Source organism: Parasteatoda tepidariorum, chromosome 6 (assembly GCF_043381705.1).
Source record: "Parasteatoda tepidariorum isolate YZ-2023 chromosome 6, CAS_Ptep_4.0, whole genome shotgun sequence".
Lineage (NCBI taxonomy): Eukaryota > Metazoa > Arthropoda > Arachnida > Araneae > Theridiidae > Parasteatoda > Parasteatoda tepidariorum.
The window spans coordinates 45148622-45168674 of record NC_092209.1 but is presented as its reverse complement, the minus strand read 5'-3'; the positions used below and the strand labels follow the sequence as shown (position 1 = coordinate 45168674).

General features: G+C 29.5%; 1 protein-coding gene across 1 annotated transcript; it reads left to right on the top strand.

Annotated features, from left to right (window-relative positions):
• Window positions 1–1579: 1579 nt before the first annotated feature.
• LOC107442857 (uncharacterized) lies at window positions 1580–19450 on the top strand. Its single transcript, XM_016056518.4, has 10 exons — window positions 1580–1698; window positions 3128–3209; window positions 6373–6477; window positions 7428–7513; window positions 8314–8425; window positions 12032–12088; window positions 12760–12843; window positions 16209–16366; window positions 17963–18047; window positions 19255–19450. Exons 1-10 carry the CDS (start codon window positions 1580–1582, stop codon window positions 19297–19299), a joined length of 933 nt encoding a protein of 310 aa, XP_015912004.3. The 3' UTR covers window positions 19300–19450.
• The last annotated feature ends 603 nt before the right edge of the window (window positions 19451–20053 follow it).

Below are 20053 nucleotides of genomic sequence, written 5' to 3'. Positions count from 1 at the left end.
CCGTAACTCTCATTATTTTTTTTCTACTTATGTCCATACATTTGGAAACAATGAAACGAATTTAGCAAATTTGCATAGCTATATAAAAGTAGGTTTTAACTAAAGATAGTTGCATGCATGCAGAATAAAGTTGTTGAATTTAATAAAGATATAAAATGTTTAAATCATGAAGTTAAGTTTAAATATTTACCATAATAATAAGGTATAGCTTAAGGTATAAATATTTAGCATATAGTTATGAGTTATAACAATCCTATATATATATATATATATATATATATAGGGTTATTCATAATTCCCTCCGGGGATCCGCCATTTTCCTTTATAACAACTGGCTTCAGTGGTACATGTTACTGCCATCTACCGGCAACAGCTTAAATTAAAACTTGAATACTTTCGGAATAATTTCGAATGTTCTTTTTTGCCATATTCGTCTTCGTTTTTTTACTATAACGCTTCGAAACCCCAGAGGGAATTATGAATAACCCTGTATATATATACATATATATATATATATGTATTAACAAGCATGCAATGAATATAGACCTTAAATACTATCCGTATTTCATATAAACTTGGTGGATAACTTTCAAAGGCCTTACTTTTTATTTACCATTTATACAGCTCATTTATATTCCAAAGATAATTAATAGCAGTTTTTTATTATAATTATTTTGATTAGGTTGGACAATGTCTCAAAGATTTAAAAAAAGTAAGAAATTGGTGAAAAAGTAAGTACGAAAATTTTCCATTTTATTTTTATTACGATTAAAAATTCGATTAGACTGAACTTCACCAATGAGTTAATTTAAGATTTACGAGCACAGCAAAGCGAAAGTGTTACTTTCAAGAAGGCGTACTTGAGTTGTCTAAAATCTAATTGCAAATAGCTTAATGTTAACATTTTTCAGTGCGAGGCCATGATAGAGTAAAATTAGTTCGATTTTCATTTTCTACACTTATTTATACTTAATATTATACCGATATTAAAACATTTATTTAATTAGCTTTATTTATGTCTTACTCTATCCTGTAGATAATCAAGAACATGTCCATGAGGCAGTTTTTAATATACAGGGTGTTTATAAAGTCCCGGACCCATTTTGATGCTTAGTTAATAACTCATAAAATAATAAAGATAGATTAAAATTAATAACATAAATGGTTAGATAGACTCAAAAAGTTTCATGGCCCTTGCCAATGAGCTTCCACGTGTGCCCCCTTTGTCGCACGGAGAAATCAAGTTGATAGTCAATTTCACGCCAGGCAGCGGCAAGCATGTCGGCGTCCACAGAGGCTATTGCGGTTGTAATTCTGGCTTTTAGGTCATCGATGTTCAACACGATCCTCCTGTAAACATTGTCCTTTATAAATCCCCAAAGAAAAAAGTCCAGCGGCGTTATATCAGGTTATCTGGGTGGCCAAGGAATTGGAACCACCTCGCCCAATCCATGTTCCTGGAAAACGGTCATTCAAAGAATTACGAACGATGTTACCCCAATGAGGTGGTGCACCATCTTGTTGCAAAAAGACATGTGGCTGAAGCTCTACTAATTGTGGAAATACGAAGCTTTCCAACATGTCTATGTATACGACCGATGAGACCGTATTTTCTGTAAAAAAGAAAGGCCCAATGACTCGGTCGTGCACTAGTCCACACCACACATTAACCTTTGGGGAATCCCTTCGTGTCTCACGGTATTCATGGGGGTTTCATATGCGCACATTATGGTGATTAACAATGCCAGAAACATGAAAGCTTGCCGCTACCTGGCGTGAAATTGACGATCGACTTGATATTCTCCGTGCGACGAAGGGGGCACGCGTGGAAGTTCATTGACAAGAGTCATGAAACTGTTTGGGTCTATCTAACCATTTATGTTATTAATTTTAATCTATCTTTATTATTTTAGGAGTTATTAAACATCAAAATGGGTCTGGGACTTTATAAACATCCTGTATTATTTTTAAACTTTATTATACGACTGTGAAACAGACGTAATAATAATGGTATTTTTCAATTTTCTGGCATTTTCCAAGATATGTTATATAACCTTTTGTTTTATTATGTCAAAATTATTCTTAGCTTAACTAATTTGATTAAAACAAAATTAAATCTGATTAATATTTCGATCTGAGAGGAGTTTTTAAATAATTATGTATTTGATTAATATTTGACGCTGTTCCTATGAATAATTTTTTTAAATTAATATTAGTGGTAATGTTTTCAAATATTATATTGGAACGCTAGTGAAAATGTTCAATCTAAAATGAATTCCTGTTTTCAATATGAATTGTGGAAAATGTTCCACTTACCTTTAGACCGCCAATTTGATGATTCATAAACCTTTATTGGTTTTAATTACAAATAGATGAAGATGAATTTACATGAAATGGTAAATGATGATTATAAAGTGATGAAAACATTTAGTTAGGTATTAGCGCTGCATGGCGCGTCTCTATTTACATTACATCTACTTCTACTGTTTTTAAGTTTTTTAAAAAATAAAAAGTTAATACTTCTGATGCGCCGGTGGCGCCATCTGGGGATAGTTTTCTGGTATGAGGGGGATGAGGGCTCGTTACAAACATGATGAATTTCCTTAGAACTTTTTTTACCTAACAATTTTAATTGATGCACATTTTTCATTTGCACTTTCTTTCATATTTTTTATTCTTGTTTACTATTTTTCTCATCTGCATAGTTAATGAAATTGATTTCTAAATAAATTAAGGCATCAATTACTTTTTATTTATTCATATTCGGTGTCTGAAAAAATTGTAAAGAATTATTTTTTTTAACTCGATTGTGTTTCTGTGAGATTTTCGGCGTATGACAAATACGGCACCTGTGGGGGCTTTGCCTTCTCCGAAGATGGTTGTAAGCGGCGCAAGTAGATAAATTTAAAAGGAGAAAAAATGTAGCATTGTAAAAGCTATTTGAAAAAATAAAGTCTGTTTTTTTAAAATTAATGTTAAGAAACTGTGCAATAACAGTGCAACTAACTATTGTTTTTCTGAAATCTTAAAGTTCATGCATAAAGTGCTTCAGTTTATTTATTCTTACTTATGTACCTTTCTTCAGATTTCCTATTTAGACTATTTAACGTACTTCTATTCCTTATAGAAATGTTCCACTGCCAATAATTTTGATTGATAGCCACTCTACTGCGGAAAAATATGATTCTTATTTAAAAACTTTAAGCGAGGTAAGTCGGGTCAATGCCGTGTGTTTAAAATTTAAGGGAGGGTTGTGTTAATTGATCAAAATGTTTACTGCATATATCACTGGTAAATATATTTCGAAATTAAACGAGTGTTAAATTTGAAAATATAATTAAAATAAAGCTTTCCCGCAACAGCCCATGGTGGGTCAGACTCACACCCTCCACTAGGAGCATGATGGTGACAATGTGGTCAACACTGCGCATCCATCGCCTATACCACAAGGTGATCTGCAGCCGTGATGGCTCAGGGGATAGAGCGTTCACCATCCAATGAGGTTATTTATATCCAACCGGGTTCGAATCCCACCAATGGCTGGTTGATATGAATCCGCATCCGGCTTGCACCGACCACAGTGCTGACGTGATATATCCTCAATGGAAAACGGAACAAGGGTTGGAGTCCCTTTGCCACCAGGCTAACCTTGTGAGGTTCTCGTGATCTTCCTCTCCATGTAACGCAAATGTGGGCTAGTTCCATCAAAAAGTCCTCCTCGAAGGCAAATTTCTCCCAATACTTGATCCAGGAGTTCCCTTGTCTTCTGGATTGGGTTCAAAATTACAATACTACGGAGTTGGACATTAGAAGTCGCACACCCAGAAATTGGATCGGCTGTTCAACGACAAGCAATTTCTTTTCTTAAATTTTTTAAAATTCCAATATTGGATCTTACAATACCCTATCCAATATTCCTCACGCGTGATTTTTAATTTATTATATGAGATTAATCAATGAGGAGAAGCAGAGGGATGAGTCAGTGAGGGAGAATAACGAATTTAGTCAGAGCGATGCAGCTGGAGGCAACAAGGCCAAAAAGGGAACTATAAAACAAGGAGTTCGTAAAGGTAAGCGAGCTAACCGCCGTTGGCGACTGTTACTGTCATAAACTTCTCTTCGCTTGGCTTCTCATAAACTTGTCATAGCATAGCTTCCCTTCGCTTACTCATACGTATATATCTTTCAAGTGTCTTCTCTAACATTTGTTTTTACTATATTTATAGCAAATGTAAACTGAATTTTTGTTTTGCAATTCGAGAATATAGTTTTATCACCTTAATAATCTAAGGAGAGAAATATAACGACAATAAACAGACAGTAAAGAAATAAATTTTCTTAAAAAAACCAAAATTTGTTCTCAGTAGTTTTTTACTTATTTGAACAGCGGACCCAATTTTGAGTATACAACTACCAATGATCAACTCCATAGCCTTGTAATTTTGTACCCAATCGAGACACAAGGACAAGGGAACTTCAGGATCAAGTATTTGGGATGAATTTGCTTTCATGGTGGACTTTTTGACGCAATTAACCAACATTTGCGTTATATGGTGAGGAAAACCCCGAGAACCTCCCACGGTTACCCCTTGGCAAAGGGATTCTAACCTATGATCCCTCGACCATTGATTATATTTTACATCAGCACTCACTGTGGTCGGTGGGAGCTGGATGCGGAATTCGTATCGACCAGCCGACGCTGGGATTCGAACCCGGATCCCCTTATTGGAACGCGAGCGCTCTATCCTCTGAGCCACCACGGTTCCTTAAGTAAAATTTCAGAGAAAATAAGTTAATTATATCAATAATACAATCTGAAGAACAAACACGAGAGTTTAACTATGCAGGGTGTTTCGCAAAGAACGCCTTTAATATGTATTTTCAGATGAAACGATAAAATCTATGGTTGTTAGGGATCACAATTTAATATTTAAACAATAAGAAAAAGAAAGTAATTAAGTCGAATCTCGATGTAACGACACTCGTGATCCGGGTGAATACGAGCGTTATAATGTTAGGTGGTTACATCGTGAATACATAGTTAATATTAACTCACAGCTAAAAAGAAGTAATTTAATATGAACAATATTTTACAATTTATAAAATACCTGAACCTATTTTACAAATTTTGAAATTAACAATACGAATTTCGAAATTAACACTAAAATTGGTAACCTTTCTTTTTATAAAAATAAATACTTTAAAGAATACCCCTTGAAATAATATTTAATTGATGAAAAATGCAACTAAAACGATAAATTGGTTTGGCGCTGCTATTTTCGGTAAATAACCATGCGGCAAAAAAACTGCGACGACCACAAGTTTTATTCGAAACTAAACAACGTAAGAAGGCTGACATGTCACAAAAACACAGAATACAATTTACAATCAAGAAAATTATGATTAATATATTTATCGTATCCTTTGAAAAGAAGATTACAGATTAAAAATGACCTTAGAATACGACAACCTAGGAATAAGAATTTAGTGGTTTATGTCATTCTTCCTTCATTCAAAGGGTATTCAAGGTGTTTTATATTTATTGTATAGCAACATCAAAGGAAATAATGGTTTAAATAATTTCTTTGAAACTTTTTCTAAATCAACTAACTAAATTTTGGTCGCTATATTGGAAAGAACAGTTCAGTTCGGACGTTCTAATTAAAATAACATTGCTTCTATGGAATAGCAAAAGGGACTTCATGCACCATCCTTGTAATGAAAGGGTCGTTGTAATGGCGGTCGTAATAAAGAGGGTAGATTGTATTATCGAAATCTGATTGTTCGTTAAAGAGATTGCTCAAAACAAGGGAGAAGCTTAAAAACTCTATAGTTCATAATGAATCTGAAAGATGATTCTTAACAAAATTAAAGCGAATTCTATAACTATACTATTCTATTATAGTATCACGTGGTAAACAAACTGGTTTTTTGTTTAGTTTACCTTTGTTTTGCTCAAATCAACCTCGATAAAGTTTCTTAATAGAGTGATAACATTTTTATTTAAGTAAATATTAATTTTTCCTAGTTTGTTTATTCGTCGGCTTCAGTTTTTCCAATGATTAAAAAAAAAGCATAATTTAAGGTTGATTCATAGCGGAATACCTATTTAAGTATTAAACTGGAGTTTATCCATTACTTTAAAATTCTTTTTATTTAAGTACGAAGAAAACAAAAAACAAAACAAAAAAATGATATAAAATATCTATATATTAAGTCATAGTTCATTTGATTTCACGAATTCTTCTAATAATAATTTTCCTAATAATAAAAAAATGGCTAAATTTGTTTTTCAAAATACATAAAACTTTTACCATTTTAATTTTCCAATGTTTGCTGGTTTAATGAAAATCATTTAAATAATCTATTTAGGAGTACCCACGGACCATCAAGAATTTTAATAATGAGAAAAAATCAATTCAAGCCAAAAAGGGAAACCTTCTTGCCTTTATGGAACAAATTAAAGGCGATGTAGAGGTAATTTTCCCCCCTTCTTTTTCTAGGTACTGTTATAGTCTTAAGCACTTTCATCTAACATTTTTAAATAAATAATACATGCTACCATAATAACTTTTTAAATAAAAATATTGAATGTGTTAAATAAAAATATTGAATGTAAAAATTACTATATTTGTAACAATTTTTACATATTGTAAAAGATCAATTCAATTTATCAGAGAATATTTATAAATAAATACAGCATATATTTTTTTTATTCATTTTTAAACTGTTTTGTTCTATGAATTAGAAGATAGAAGAGGTTTTAAAACTTGTACATTTTGATAAAATATAGACTAAAAATGACATTTAAAAAATATCTGTAACTTTAGGTGCAAAACTAATTTCTGATTTGAAATTCTCACACCCGAATTGGGCAAGATAAAGTATTTGTATAAATGCAACAAAAAATTTGTTCCACACATAGAGTTGGTTGCAACTCTATGGTTCCACACTGTTACACAAATTATTGAAAAAAAATGAAATTTAGAATTATTGTAAGGTGAGTAAAGTATTGTAAACGTGATTGTTAAATAAAAGAAGGAAATAATTCGTGAAAATCTAATGCGCGAAATAATTCCGGGTGTTTAATATGTAAATTAACAGTAAGATCTAATCGGTGAGAAAATTTATTAATGTATTAACTTGTTCAAAATTTAAAAGTAGAAAACGTAGAGGATTAAATGACTCACTTATCGACGAGGATTTAATTTTTTTTATTTTTATTAAGAGTGGTTGTTAGGGTGCATAATGCACTTAAAATTCAGTCATATTAAAAATAAATATACATGCAGAGTCAAATGATTGTGAAAGAACAAAAATAATATATTGTTAATCGACAAAAGTAGAAGTAAAGGCTAATTCGGTTATCATTATAAATAATGTTTACTGGTACATAAATTTTGATTTGAACTTCTGCTTTATTTCAGGAAATGAAAATTGCTGTTATAGAATTGAAAAGCCTGCATGTAAAGGAACAGGAATTTGCCAGTGAAAAAGAAAGAGAAATTAATTTGTAATGAATTGTTTTAACACTAAAGGCAAATTTTTGATGATATTGTTTCTTCTAAAACTATATGTAATTGTTAATGGCGTTAAAATTATTTTTAAATTTAATTTCGTTAGATTTTTTTTTGTTTTTTAAAATTGGATTTTCTTTTTAATTATAAGATGTAAAAAAATATTTTTTGCTTGTTATTATAGTACGTTATTTTAAGTTTAGATAATTTAATTAGAAGAATGCGTAATATATTATTTATTGAAAATTGTTTAGGAGAATCTGCTTTATACTTTTGTGGAAAATAACAAGTTAAAGTAAATTTCAATGCCTCGTCTGCATAAAAGTTTTTCTAAGTTTCAGATTTTCATGGTCAAAATAGATAAATGATGAAAATACTCATAATTACGACATATATTCAAATAAATAATTCTAAATTTTACAGAAATAACATTACGTACTGTAACAATTATGTACTCAGTAATGGATTTAAGGAAGTGATTTCTCTAAAAATTAGAAAAAACTTTTCTAAAAATATTTTTTTTAGTGTATAAAGCTTAAAATATTTTTTCAGGGGAGGACGTGCAGAAGGAGCTCAAAATGTATGATTTATAATTGTAGATGAGCAATGTAATTTCGGTTTCCTAACTCGTAGTCCTAAAGTCCTGAAGCGACATTATATATATATATATATATATATATATATATATATATGTATTATTATTATTATTATTATTATTATTGTTGTTGTTATTAAACATACTTTTATCGTAGGAATAAACAAGTATGCTTCTTTTCATTTTGCTTATTTATTTTAGGTTGAAAATTCAAATGGAAGAAGCTGAAAAGCGTAAGCAAGATTTTAATGAGTGTATTGAAAAATACACACTTATGAGGGATAAACTAGACAGTTTAGCCAAATCTAACGAGGTAACATTAGATGGGTCTATTTTATAAAAATATTTAACCCTATTAAAACTAAATAAATGGTTAAAGCAAATAAATAACATTGTAGAATTTGATGTTTGATGCATTTATGAGAAATAATTTATCGCTTTTGGACAGAATATTATCTGATATAAGACAGATATGTGGAAAAACAAAACTAGGCACAATTTGTACCCTAAATAAGACTATACTAACGATGGGTAAACAAAGAAATTTTAAAAAAAAAAAACAAAAAAAAAAAAAAAAACAATACAGGATTGGGCTAAGCTTTGACGTTTTTCCCTTTAATTGTTTTCATTAATGTAATTGAATACAAAATTAATATAATGTTCTAAAAATACCCTTGGCATTTTTTTTTTACTTAAAAATATAATATCTAATTTTAGTTAGATCATTTTTAACCGATAATTTTAGTGTCCCTTGTAAAAAATTTCTAGTAGAATGCTAACATTAAAAGTTCTTTTACGTAAATAAATATTGTTGTAAATATTCTTTATTAACATTTGTTTATTACATTGTTATGCTTTTAATTTAATGTAATGTTTTTTTTCTTTTCTTTTTTTAGTGTTTTTTATGGTCCGTGAAAATGTGTTAAGCTTTTGATATTAGTTAAAGTAAAAAATATTGCTAGTTTTTTTTAAAATTATTGATAACAATTTCATATTCCTCATATTTTTATAGATATATTAAGGCTTGGAAGTTCTACTATTGTTATTTAGAAATGAATCATTCAGTTAAAGAAAAGGAGAGAAAAACTGTGAATATTCAGAAAATAAAATATTGCACGGAAATTTACTGGAGTTATAAGTTGTTAGAATTTGAAAAAAAGGAAGGAAAAATTCAAAATTTTGCTAGCGTTTTTAAATTAATAAGAACAACATCGCGAAGACTTTATTAACAATATAATGCTTAAAAGATCTACCATACGTTTTGAAATAAATTAAGGAAAAAGATGTGAACACTGGACAGTGCTGGAGATAAAAGATTTCACGGGCTTAAAAGTTGATCGAAATCCTGAGCTTCTAGATTTTGGGGCATAAAAAACGTTGATATGCGTTAATTTATTTGAAAAAATGCTATTAATTTCGAATTGATAGAATAAGTTAAATAAGTTACTTCATCATAGTGCATTTATTACCGAATGGTTAAGTCGTTGAGCTCTCATATGAGATCTATCCCCGGTAGTGGTTAGAAATTCATCCTGTTTTAGATTAATGGGTACCTGCTTTTCTGGGAAGTAAAGGCGGCTGGCGCGTGATATCAACCTCATTGCTACCAATCCTTGATCATGAAGTTGTTAATCTTTAACTTCCATAACCCTTTGGTTCAAAGCAGGCTATTTCGAGAATGCGTTCATTTATACGCTTTTTTCTTTGCAAAAAATTAAGGTATCCGACTACCTTAAAAACGAGGATTTTGACAAAAAGTCACTATTTCATTTTATTGTTTGATAATAATGCCCAATTTTTCTAGTTTTCAAAACTGTTTTGTTTTTGAATGCACATCAAATAGAACTTTAGTTATAGCTATTTTAGTAACAGACGACAGCTGTCAAACTTACCAAAAATTACAAAAATGAAACCGATAGTTTCGGTTCCATTTTCTATTTGTGTGCTTATTTCTCTTAGATATTTCGCTGTTGTATTATCCTTAATTAATTACTATAAAAATATTTTTACTTCTAATTATTAATAAAAACTATATTTAGACATATATATTAAAGTAAAAAAATACTGTAAGATTGTTGTTTAATAAAAAATTGTTCGTGTGTTGAATGCTTTATAAGTAGTAGACTTTTGATGGTATTCACTGACTACGCTAAAATATCACTACAAAAAACTCCAGGCATTAAATATGAAAATGAAACTAAGAAAATGTGTGAAGGAATGTGCCCCCTATAAAATATAATAATTTCCAACTGACAAACATTAATAGTTTTTAAAAAAAATGTAATTATGAACTTTAATTATGTTTTTCTCAAAATGAAAATTTTACTTTTTTTTGTATGCGGAAAACAAGATAACTCAACCAATTATTATAAATTTGTCTTCAAACTTTCAGAGATTGTTTCTGGTATTGGTGGTTATATAACAGACCTCCAGAATTCAGATATCTGTATTATTTTTTGTTTTATGAGATATTTTGCAGTAGATAATGTGAAGAAAATGAGGGGAAAAAATGGAAAAATATGCTTAACACTCCATAAATTTTATTAATTTCATGATATCATTTAAGTTGAGGTTCATAACACTTCAGAGGGTTATACGAAACTGCTCAGAAAGTTTGACAGCTGTATGTACAATAGTTTTTTGTGTAGAGTGATTTCCGTTAATGAGTTATTTTCATTAAAATTATCTAAAAAATTTTCTTTAAACAAAAAATTTCTTGTGCTTTTACTTTTTCTCTATTAAATATGTTTATTTAAATTAACATATAATATAAATTGTAATAATGTTGTGGAAAATACTTATTTATCAAGAATTTTGTCCCGAAGCTAGTCTGATACCTTAAAACCAATTGTCTTAATTTAATAGGATAATTTTTATCAATCTTGTAGAACTAAGTATGGTTGACGAACTATATTTGATCCTCTGTTTCCTACTACTAATGTTGATTTTTCTGTTAACTATGATTTAGTTATAAAATATAAAAATATTTATATGCATACCGGGGGTTAATTAATATCAATGTATTTACCTAATTCATAATTTTATTAACAACAATACTCCCTTCTTTAAATAAAAAATACCATCTATAGAACAAACATCGCCTATAAGGAAATGCATTTGATTACCGTTAAACTATTTTATTTATATAATTTTATATTTATTTTAGTTTGAAGCAATTTGTTTTGTAGTTCTGAACTACAAAATCATTACCAACCTCAAAGATGGATGTATTAATTATGTATTTTTTTCAAAATGTCTAAGTTACATTGTAATTTGAATATTTTAAAATGAATGCTTAAAAGTAGAAATAAATATAAAGAGCGTTAAAAAAATTTTAACTCAAAAATTGTGTAAATCGTAAAATTGCTGATTATTTAAAAATAAATGTTTTTTAAATGCTTGGTATTTTATTGTAATATTGCAAAACTTCGTGCTTCATTAGAAACTAATTCGTATCATAAAAAATAATCTTCAGTAATTATACTAATGTACTCGCCACCATTTTCTTTTTCTGTTTCACAATGTTTAACATGTTTTTGAATTCCATCCTTAGAGGAATAGTGGGTAATTCTCTAAAAATATTTATCAATGGTATAGAAATTTTTTTTTTCGGCGTTTAAATTTTTTTGTGTAAACTAAAACAGTTGAACATTTGAAGGGGGTAGGTCAGCGGTATATGGCGGATGATAGAGGACTTCCTATTTTAAATTCTTCAATTTTTGCTAGATCTAGCGAACGACCAGCGACACGTGATTTAGAATTGTCATGAAAATCAAGGATGCATTTTCGCAAGTAGACTGTTTGCTTCAAGAGTTTAAACATTAATCTGAATTAGTTGTTCCTAGTATTTTCCTGCTGTTAATATATAATATAAGAAAGCTCAATTTGTTATATTACTAATACTATGATTGTTTTACAGTTTGAAAACATTAGAAGCTTAGTACGGCATTATCTCCTTGTTCAGTCCTTTAATGAAGTAATTATACTTTTCTCAACTACTAAGTTTTTTACTCAAATTATATTTGATGAAATAATTGAGGTTAAAATATTTTTAATTTAATTCACTGTTTAACGCCAAGCAGAATTTTAAAACATAAATAGCATTGAAAGCTCGGCATTGTTAAAAAGAACTAAGCATTTTATTAAAAATATAAAAATTTGTGTGCTTACCCTTGTATTGGTTATTCTTGTTTACCTCTTTAATTATTTTATTTAGCATAAACTTTATTTGCGTTTGTTGATAGTAATTGACACGATTCAAAACTAAATTCTGTTTTTAAAATTAATTTTATTTTTATTTTAGACCTTTTTTGAAAGTTTTTAAACTGATAAATATTTTGCTAACCTAAAACTAATTATATTTCATTTTATTAGAATAACAGTAATAATATTACAAAAAGTTCTTTTGGAGAATCATGATGAATTCCAGCAAACGATTTCGAATTTTCTTTTGTATTTCAAAAATCGTTTTCACATTTTTCCACTAAAATAATATAACAAAAGTATACAATAAATTATCATAGCAAATGAACAAACTTAATAGTAAATTTAAATGTTCTTTTTTCCAAGTGAAAATCAGGAATCACATTAATATTAGTGATAGGAATCTTAATCCGTTCCTCTAATATATGATCTTTTTATTTTCAGATATTTATCCGAAAACAGCTTAATAGTGTTACAGCACGTGATGAAGGTATTGACAGCAACTTGACAACACATAAAGAACTCAAAGTATAAATGAGCATATAATTTTTTTTTTCTAATAGAAGCTATTTTTCAAATAAAGAATGAAGCTAACTGAAATATTATAAGAAGTTTATTATGAAGGGCTACATGCCCAAGTATTTAGATATGTTGACGGCAATTATGATCATTTTTATGTAAACGTGTTTTAGACGTAGTTCTATTAATCAGTCAACTTAGTGGTATATTTGCATTAAATTAAATTATTTTAAATAATGATAATTCTTTGTTATATTATCTGAATTCTTTTAAATAATTCTTTTTTTTCTTCCTTTTATCAGTTAACTTAGTAGTTCTTTTTATTTGTAATATTTGCATAAAATTAAATTTTTTTGAACATTAACTTTAAAAACTGAAGAAAACCAAACTGATACTCTTCAAAATGATGTTTTTTTTTATCACATCATGTAACACAAAAGTGTATTTTAAAATAAATTAACTGTAATGTTCTTGATTGAAAATTATCGTTAAACTCCTTAATTTGGACGAACCACACCTTTTAAAACGATTTCGCCTTAACATTTCCGCATTCAACCAATTAGTATCAGGCCTTATAAAGCGTTGAATCAACATTTGGATGTTTTAGACCAGTGGTGCGCAAACTAGGGGTCGCCAGAAGTTTTTTTGGGGTCGCCAAATTTTTATGAAATGCATTATCCCTGCATGCTGCATACCATGCAGTGTACATATAAAGAGTGAAGCGCCGTCACTCACTGTTTAATTGCAATGTCATGCAGTCCACTCTTTCTTTGACCGTAATGTATGTAAAGTGTAAAGACGCAAGTTTTTCTCTCCGGTAGATAGCGCCCTCTTCGCGGTAATTCGCCACTTTTACTGAAAAGCGTAACCGCAGGGAAAAGGCAAAAATTCGCTTCCGTGATCAGCCAATCAGATGGCGAGGTACGCGGTGTATCTGATAGTCAGAGTGAAGACGTGAAGTGTTCGCATGAAGTTGTAGCATGTAGCAGTTGGCCTGCAATTGTTTTAGTTTATCCTCGAGTTTTATCATGTGACGTTGTGTAATTTTGATTTTTTATATTTTTATCGGGCTTTGCTACTCTTTGTTATCAGGTATGTACTATCATTAGAGAAAGTTCTCTGTTAATTTTATTAAACTTCTCGAAAAAAAATTATAAAATTTTATATATTATTTGTTTTAGTCTAAATAATTTAACCCCTATCCTCATAATGGATAAATGTGTAATACGTACACCAGGTACAAAAAAATAAGAAAAAAAGTAAGAAAATACAATCTAAAAAAATAAGAAAATACAATGAGGAATTTATTAAGTATGGTTTTACATTTTTTTGTGTTGTTGATGATGAAGAACTCCCGATATGTGTCATTTGCAACGAAAAATTATCAAATGAGAGCATGAAATCCGCTAAATTAAAAAGGCACCTGGAAACTAAACATAAAAGAACCTCAAAATAAACATGCCGATTTTTTTCAAAGACGAGCTGAAAATTCAAAGTGCACATTTAAAGAAATTTACAACAATACCTCAGAAAGCATTACGAGCTTCTTTAGAAGTTTCTTATCTAATAGGAAAAACAATGAAACCCTATACAATTGGAGAATCCCATATCCTTCCTGCAGCAACCACGATGACATCAATTATGAATTTCGATAAATATGGAAATGAACTAAAAACAATACCATTATCAAGAGATACCGTGTCTCGGTGGATTTCCGAAATGCCACGAAATATCGAGTCAGAAATCATAAGACGCATACAAAATTCATCTGTATTTGCTTTACAACTGGACGAGATTCCCGATATTACTAAAATGTCACAACTAATTACTTACGTTAGGTTTATTTTTAATGAAGATATAACAGAAACGTTTTTATGTTGCAAAAGTTTGGAGAAAAATAACTGGAGAAAAAATATTCGAAATAATAAATGAATATTTTGAAACAAAAGTCCCTTACCTGGGCAAACTGTGTTGCGGTTTGTACTGATGGTGCTGCAGCATTAACAGGTTCGAATAAAGGGCTCAGAGGCTTAATTCAGAAGGTGGCGCCTCATATGGTATTTAATCACTGTATGATTCATCGGCAAGCTCTTGTTGCAAAAGATATGGATGAAGAGTTGCACAACGTATTACAAGACGCTGTTAGTTCAATTAACTACATTAAATGCAACAGCCACAACAGCCGTCTCTTTTCAATACTTTGCAATGAGATGGGCTCAACGTATGAGAGATTACTGTTACACACCGAAGTCAGATGGCTTTCACGTGGGAAAATACTACGACGGATATTTGATTTAAGAAATGAAGTGTACATGTTTTTAATCGAAAAGAAACATAGATTGGCAAGTTATTATATCAATGAAGTTTGGCTAGGGAAGCTGAGCTATTTAGTTGATATTTTCGAAAAACTTAACGACTTAAATTTGAGCTTGCAGAGTGAGAATTCAACTATCATAACTACAGCCAGTAAAATTCAAGCTTTTAAGAATAAGTTTAGTCTCTGGCAAACTGAACTGAATAAAAACAACACCAACATGTTCCCTTGCTTTAACGATTTTATCAAGGAAAATAATATAGATATATTTACATTTAAAAACATCATTTCCAATCACATTGAAAAGTTAAAGAAAAATTTTTCGAGAAGATTCGAGGATTTTCCTGAAAACGATCTTGGTTGGATTCGTGATCCATTTTCCTTTGACATATGCAGTTCAACGCTTCAAATTAGTGAGAAAGAGCAATTGATAGATCTAATTAGTGATTATACTCTTCGAAATCAATTTAAGACTCAGCCTTGCCAAAAATTTTGGCTATCCGTGGAAAAACAATATCCCGTTTTATGCAAGAATGCCATCAGAGTGTTAATACAATTTGCATCAACGTATTTATGTGAAACTGGATTTAGCAAACTAGTTTCAATAAAAACTAAATACCGCTCGCGTTTAAACCCTGAAGATGATATGCGAATTGCAATTAGCAACATACATCCAAGCATCGATGAGATAATTAGGAACTTGCAGCCACATACATCTCATTAAAGAGCAATTTACTGATTTTTGTGTTATACAAAAAGTATTTTCTTAAAATTATAAATAAAATTAATATGAGTCAAATATGATGATGTTTTTATTAGATGAAACGAAAGAAATGCGCGAAATATACATCGTATTTGTGAACATTTATCTCTAGGGGTCGCCAAAAATTTTCTCTCTACAAAAGGGGCCGCAGTCGCAAAAAGTTTGCGCACCACTGTTTTAGACGATGATTTTTTCAAAAAGTAAATAAAATGAAGCAGTTTAGTTTTAATTTTTTAAATTAATTCTTACAATATATATAACACAATACAATGCATGATCTATATTATGTTCACGCAGCATCACAGATACTTCATAATGAAGCAAGAAAAGCAATATCAAGACTTGATGAAGGAAACCGAGAACGTTAAAACTAAACTTTGCAATTTATATGATCATCTGGATGAGATTCATTACACACGAGTAAAAGAACATGAAAACTGGGAATTCTTAAGGCGGTACGTATTTTAAAGTCATATTCTAAACAATTTATTATCAACTAGAAGGATTCCACCCTGGCTCGATGCAGCGTACCAACCTTCACAACCATTTTATCACCACAATCATTTCATAATCATTTAAATTTCTAGACGAGTTATAAATCAAGTTGAAAATTGCTAAGCTGAAAGATTTCAAAATATTCTATTCCATTAGCATAAATTTGTTGTCATGTAAAATTACATTCTTGGAAATGATGCAAAGAATTGCTTATCTTATAATTCAAAAGTTTTTCGACTGTTATTAAATAAACAATAAAAATAATACTATTCTTTTACTCAAAGTTATTATGTGCGTGTAAATATCTTTGGATTACAAGAATTTTATAATTGTGTGCAAAAAATTGAAGATATGGTGAAATATGTAAAAAGTAAAATTTATATCAATTGGTCTAATTTTTGGACCGCTCTCCTTACCAAACTATTGGGACCATATATTCCAGATTGCGACTACCCCTATATTTTGGGGGTCATCAGAAATCTGAATCCATCGAAGAAGAGGTTTGTTTAATTTGAGAAAGTACGTTTTTGTATCTAATATGGAAATATCGTTTGTGTCTAATTTTGTTTATTTTTCCATTTCTTTTTTTTTTTTTTTTTTTTTTTTTTTTTTTTTTTTTTTTTTTTTTTTTTGCTTAACACGTTCACGCCGGGGTGACCCACCGGTGGGTCACGCTAGGTTGTCTCATCGGGCGGCGCACCGGAGTAACAAATAAATTTCATTTTTTAGTTTTTCTCCGGGAATAATAAAAATCCGTAACTACCAATTGTTTCTAACGGATGCAATTTTTATATTGAATTGTTTCTTCGCAGTGAAAAATTTCCTTAAAGTGAATTGTTATTGTTGAGAATATATTAGCTCCTCCCGAATATTATCTAATATTGAAATAGTTCTTCTGCCAGTATTTTCTCTTTTCCGTCCCGCTTTCAGGTGCAACACCCGGCGTGAACGTGTTAAACGTCATTCCTGAAAAAAAAAAGGATAATTAAGAGCTTGTTCGCTAGAAAACAGAACTAATTTACACACAATCGAGAAACCGGTTTTACATCACTATCCTGGTCCTCGTTAAACTGTTCTACCTTAAAGTGTTCGACTTCGCGTGCAGGTCGTCGGGCTACCGAAGCAGGGGTGCCATCCCCTCTGCAGAGGATCAAACTTGTGATGGCATGTCTTCGAATCATCCTCAGGGATGTTTCCCAGATCGTCGCCAGTAGCTCAATGTGCAGCTCTAGTGCGACGTAGATGAACTACTACTACTACAACATTACCCTGTCTTACCCCACTTTCCCCTATTATTAATCTAATTAGTATAGATTAGACTACCTTCACTATATATTTTATAGATTTACTCATATTTAACTGATACATATTTTATAGATTTTTAATTTTGATCTAATGATTCTTGTACCTTAACATTACGTACCTTTATCTTAACATTAGTCAAAACCAGGCATTAACTTAGATTCATGATCAATCTCTTTAATTTTTAAAATATTATTTTTTAAAGAGCGTAAGTTTTTGACTTAAAAGCAGTTTAACTTTTTACATTTTTACAGATGGATCAATGAAATACATCATAAAATCAACCAGTATAAAGAAACTCCATGTTTGTGTAAGAATAGTATAAAACAACTTGAAGAGGTAAATGTGTTTAACAATAACTTCAAAATTTATAAACTTTAATTTTGTAATGAAATTTTATTATGTTAACAATTTAGTGGAATATTTTATTATAAATGATAATAATTGAGTCCCTGTGTCAAACATACGGGTAACATTCCTTGAATGTTAAAAGCATCAAAATTTACCGAAAGTAACGAAATAACAAATTTCTGATACGTGGAGTGATTGACAATTTTTCTTCATGGCTTTAAAATTATTCTTAACTATTTAAAGTAATGATTATTGGAAAAATTAGCGTTGAGTATCCCTATATTTTGTGAAATAATTGGATTTTAAAAACTTTGACAGATACCCTTGGCTCTTGTGTTATTATATGACAAATAAACAGTTGATAATATGTTAGCCTTTATTTTTAATAGAAAATTTTGCATACGAACAAACAGTACAGCTATCTCTCTGAAAACTTTGGCTCACATAAAGATTCCAGTAATGATTTTCACAAAAATATTTTTATATTTCAGCCAGAGCTTAAATTTACCATGGTATGAGTTTTAGCTATATTTCGTTTATTCAAATAATGTGGTGTTTAAAATGATTACATATTAAATTCATGAATGCAAGAATAAAATATAAGAGCATAAGTTTTGTTATCATTTTTTATGTAAAATAATATCTTTTGGAAGAATTGACAGCTATGCAGTTACATATTCTTATTTAAGGAGGAAAAAAGTATCGTTGTTTAACTACTGCTACCTCCAGATAGCAACAAAGAAACCTCTTTAACAGATATTGTTCATTAATTTTTTAATTGTAATTAATTATGTCAACTTGTTATCATTTAAATAACATTAATTGTAACTTATTCATATTTTTCCTTTAATTCTAAGTAATTAATTACAGAATTTCCGATACTATACATTTTAATAATTCTTCTTATTTAATTTCTTTTCAGCTTCCATAAAAAGATATAATTAATGCATGTTCACAATAGTATTCCATTTATTTATTGTTATTCATTGTAATCCATTCTCATATTTATTTTTATTAATTTTCGATAACAAATTATAGTATGTTGAATGTAATATCGAGCATTTTAATAATTTTTCTGATTTTCTTTTAATTTCGATAGTAAGTTTAAATTTTTATAAGTTCATTCGAATATTTTATGAATCGATCAATTATTTCACATTTTAATACTTTTTTTCTTCTTCTAATTTCCATTTAGATTCAAGATTTTATCGTTACAGCCAGAAAAATTACAAAGCGTTAGATTCAATAAGGATAATTTTCTAGATGATCTATAAGATTCAGCATCACTTACATTTACTGGTTATAATTGTTGCTTTGTTTAATTTTATAAATTGCATTACCAAATTTTCATTAATAAGTGAAAATAAATTTTCATTATTTTGTGTTAGTAATTATCTCTTTATGCTCATTTGTTTAATTATTTTTGAAGTTCTATTGCTATAACATTGTAGGAATATTTTTTCTAAGTGTTTAATTATATTCGTTCGTTCCTAAAGGTATTAGTCTCTTGTTTTGAAATAATTTATAAAAAATGAATAAATTTGAAAAATAAATTCTATACCGAATCGCTTTGTTTAGAAGAAACATGAAAAAATCGCCATGGTGTAATTGATGACAATGAAGCTGATTGGTAATAGGTACTAAATGAAATAAAACTAAAAGCTATTTACTAGAAAGTAAAATTATTGGGTTAATTTGCTTAGGAGAAAAGTTAAAAATCATCACACTATTATTGACCTTAATGATACTTAATTAAAGCTGGTAATAGGCACATTTGGTATTTGGTAATCGATGCAGTTTTAATACTAATATAGGTACATTAAATATATTTAATTATTAATAATACTGCATCAATCCTATGTAGTTTAAATATAGATACTGTGGAAAGAGGTTTTTATGGGCTTTTGAATGGAATGAGTACCAGAGAAATTTCTTAGTTATGGTAAATTTTGACAATCAGCAAACTTTAGTTACAGCATCATGCGAAATGATGG

Coding starts and splice junctions, on each gene's coding strand:
- LOC107442857 (XM_016056518.4), top strand. CDS start 1,580: ATGTCTATGTATACGACCGATGAGACCGTATTTTCTGTAAAAAAGAAA. Junction 6,478..7,427: donor AAATTAAAGGCGATGTAGAG/GTAATTTTCCCC, acceptor GCTTTATTTCAG/GAAATGAAAATTGCTGTTAT. Junction 7,514..8,313: donor AAAGAAAGAGAAATTAATTT/GTAATGAATTGT, acceptor TATTTATTTTAG/GTTGAAAATTCAAATGGAAG.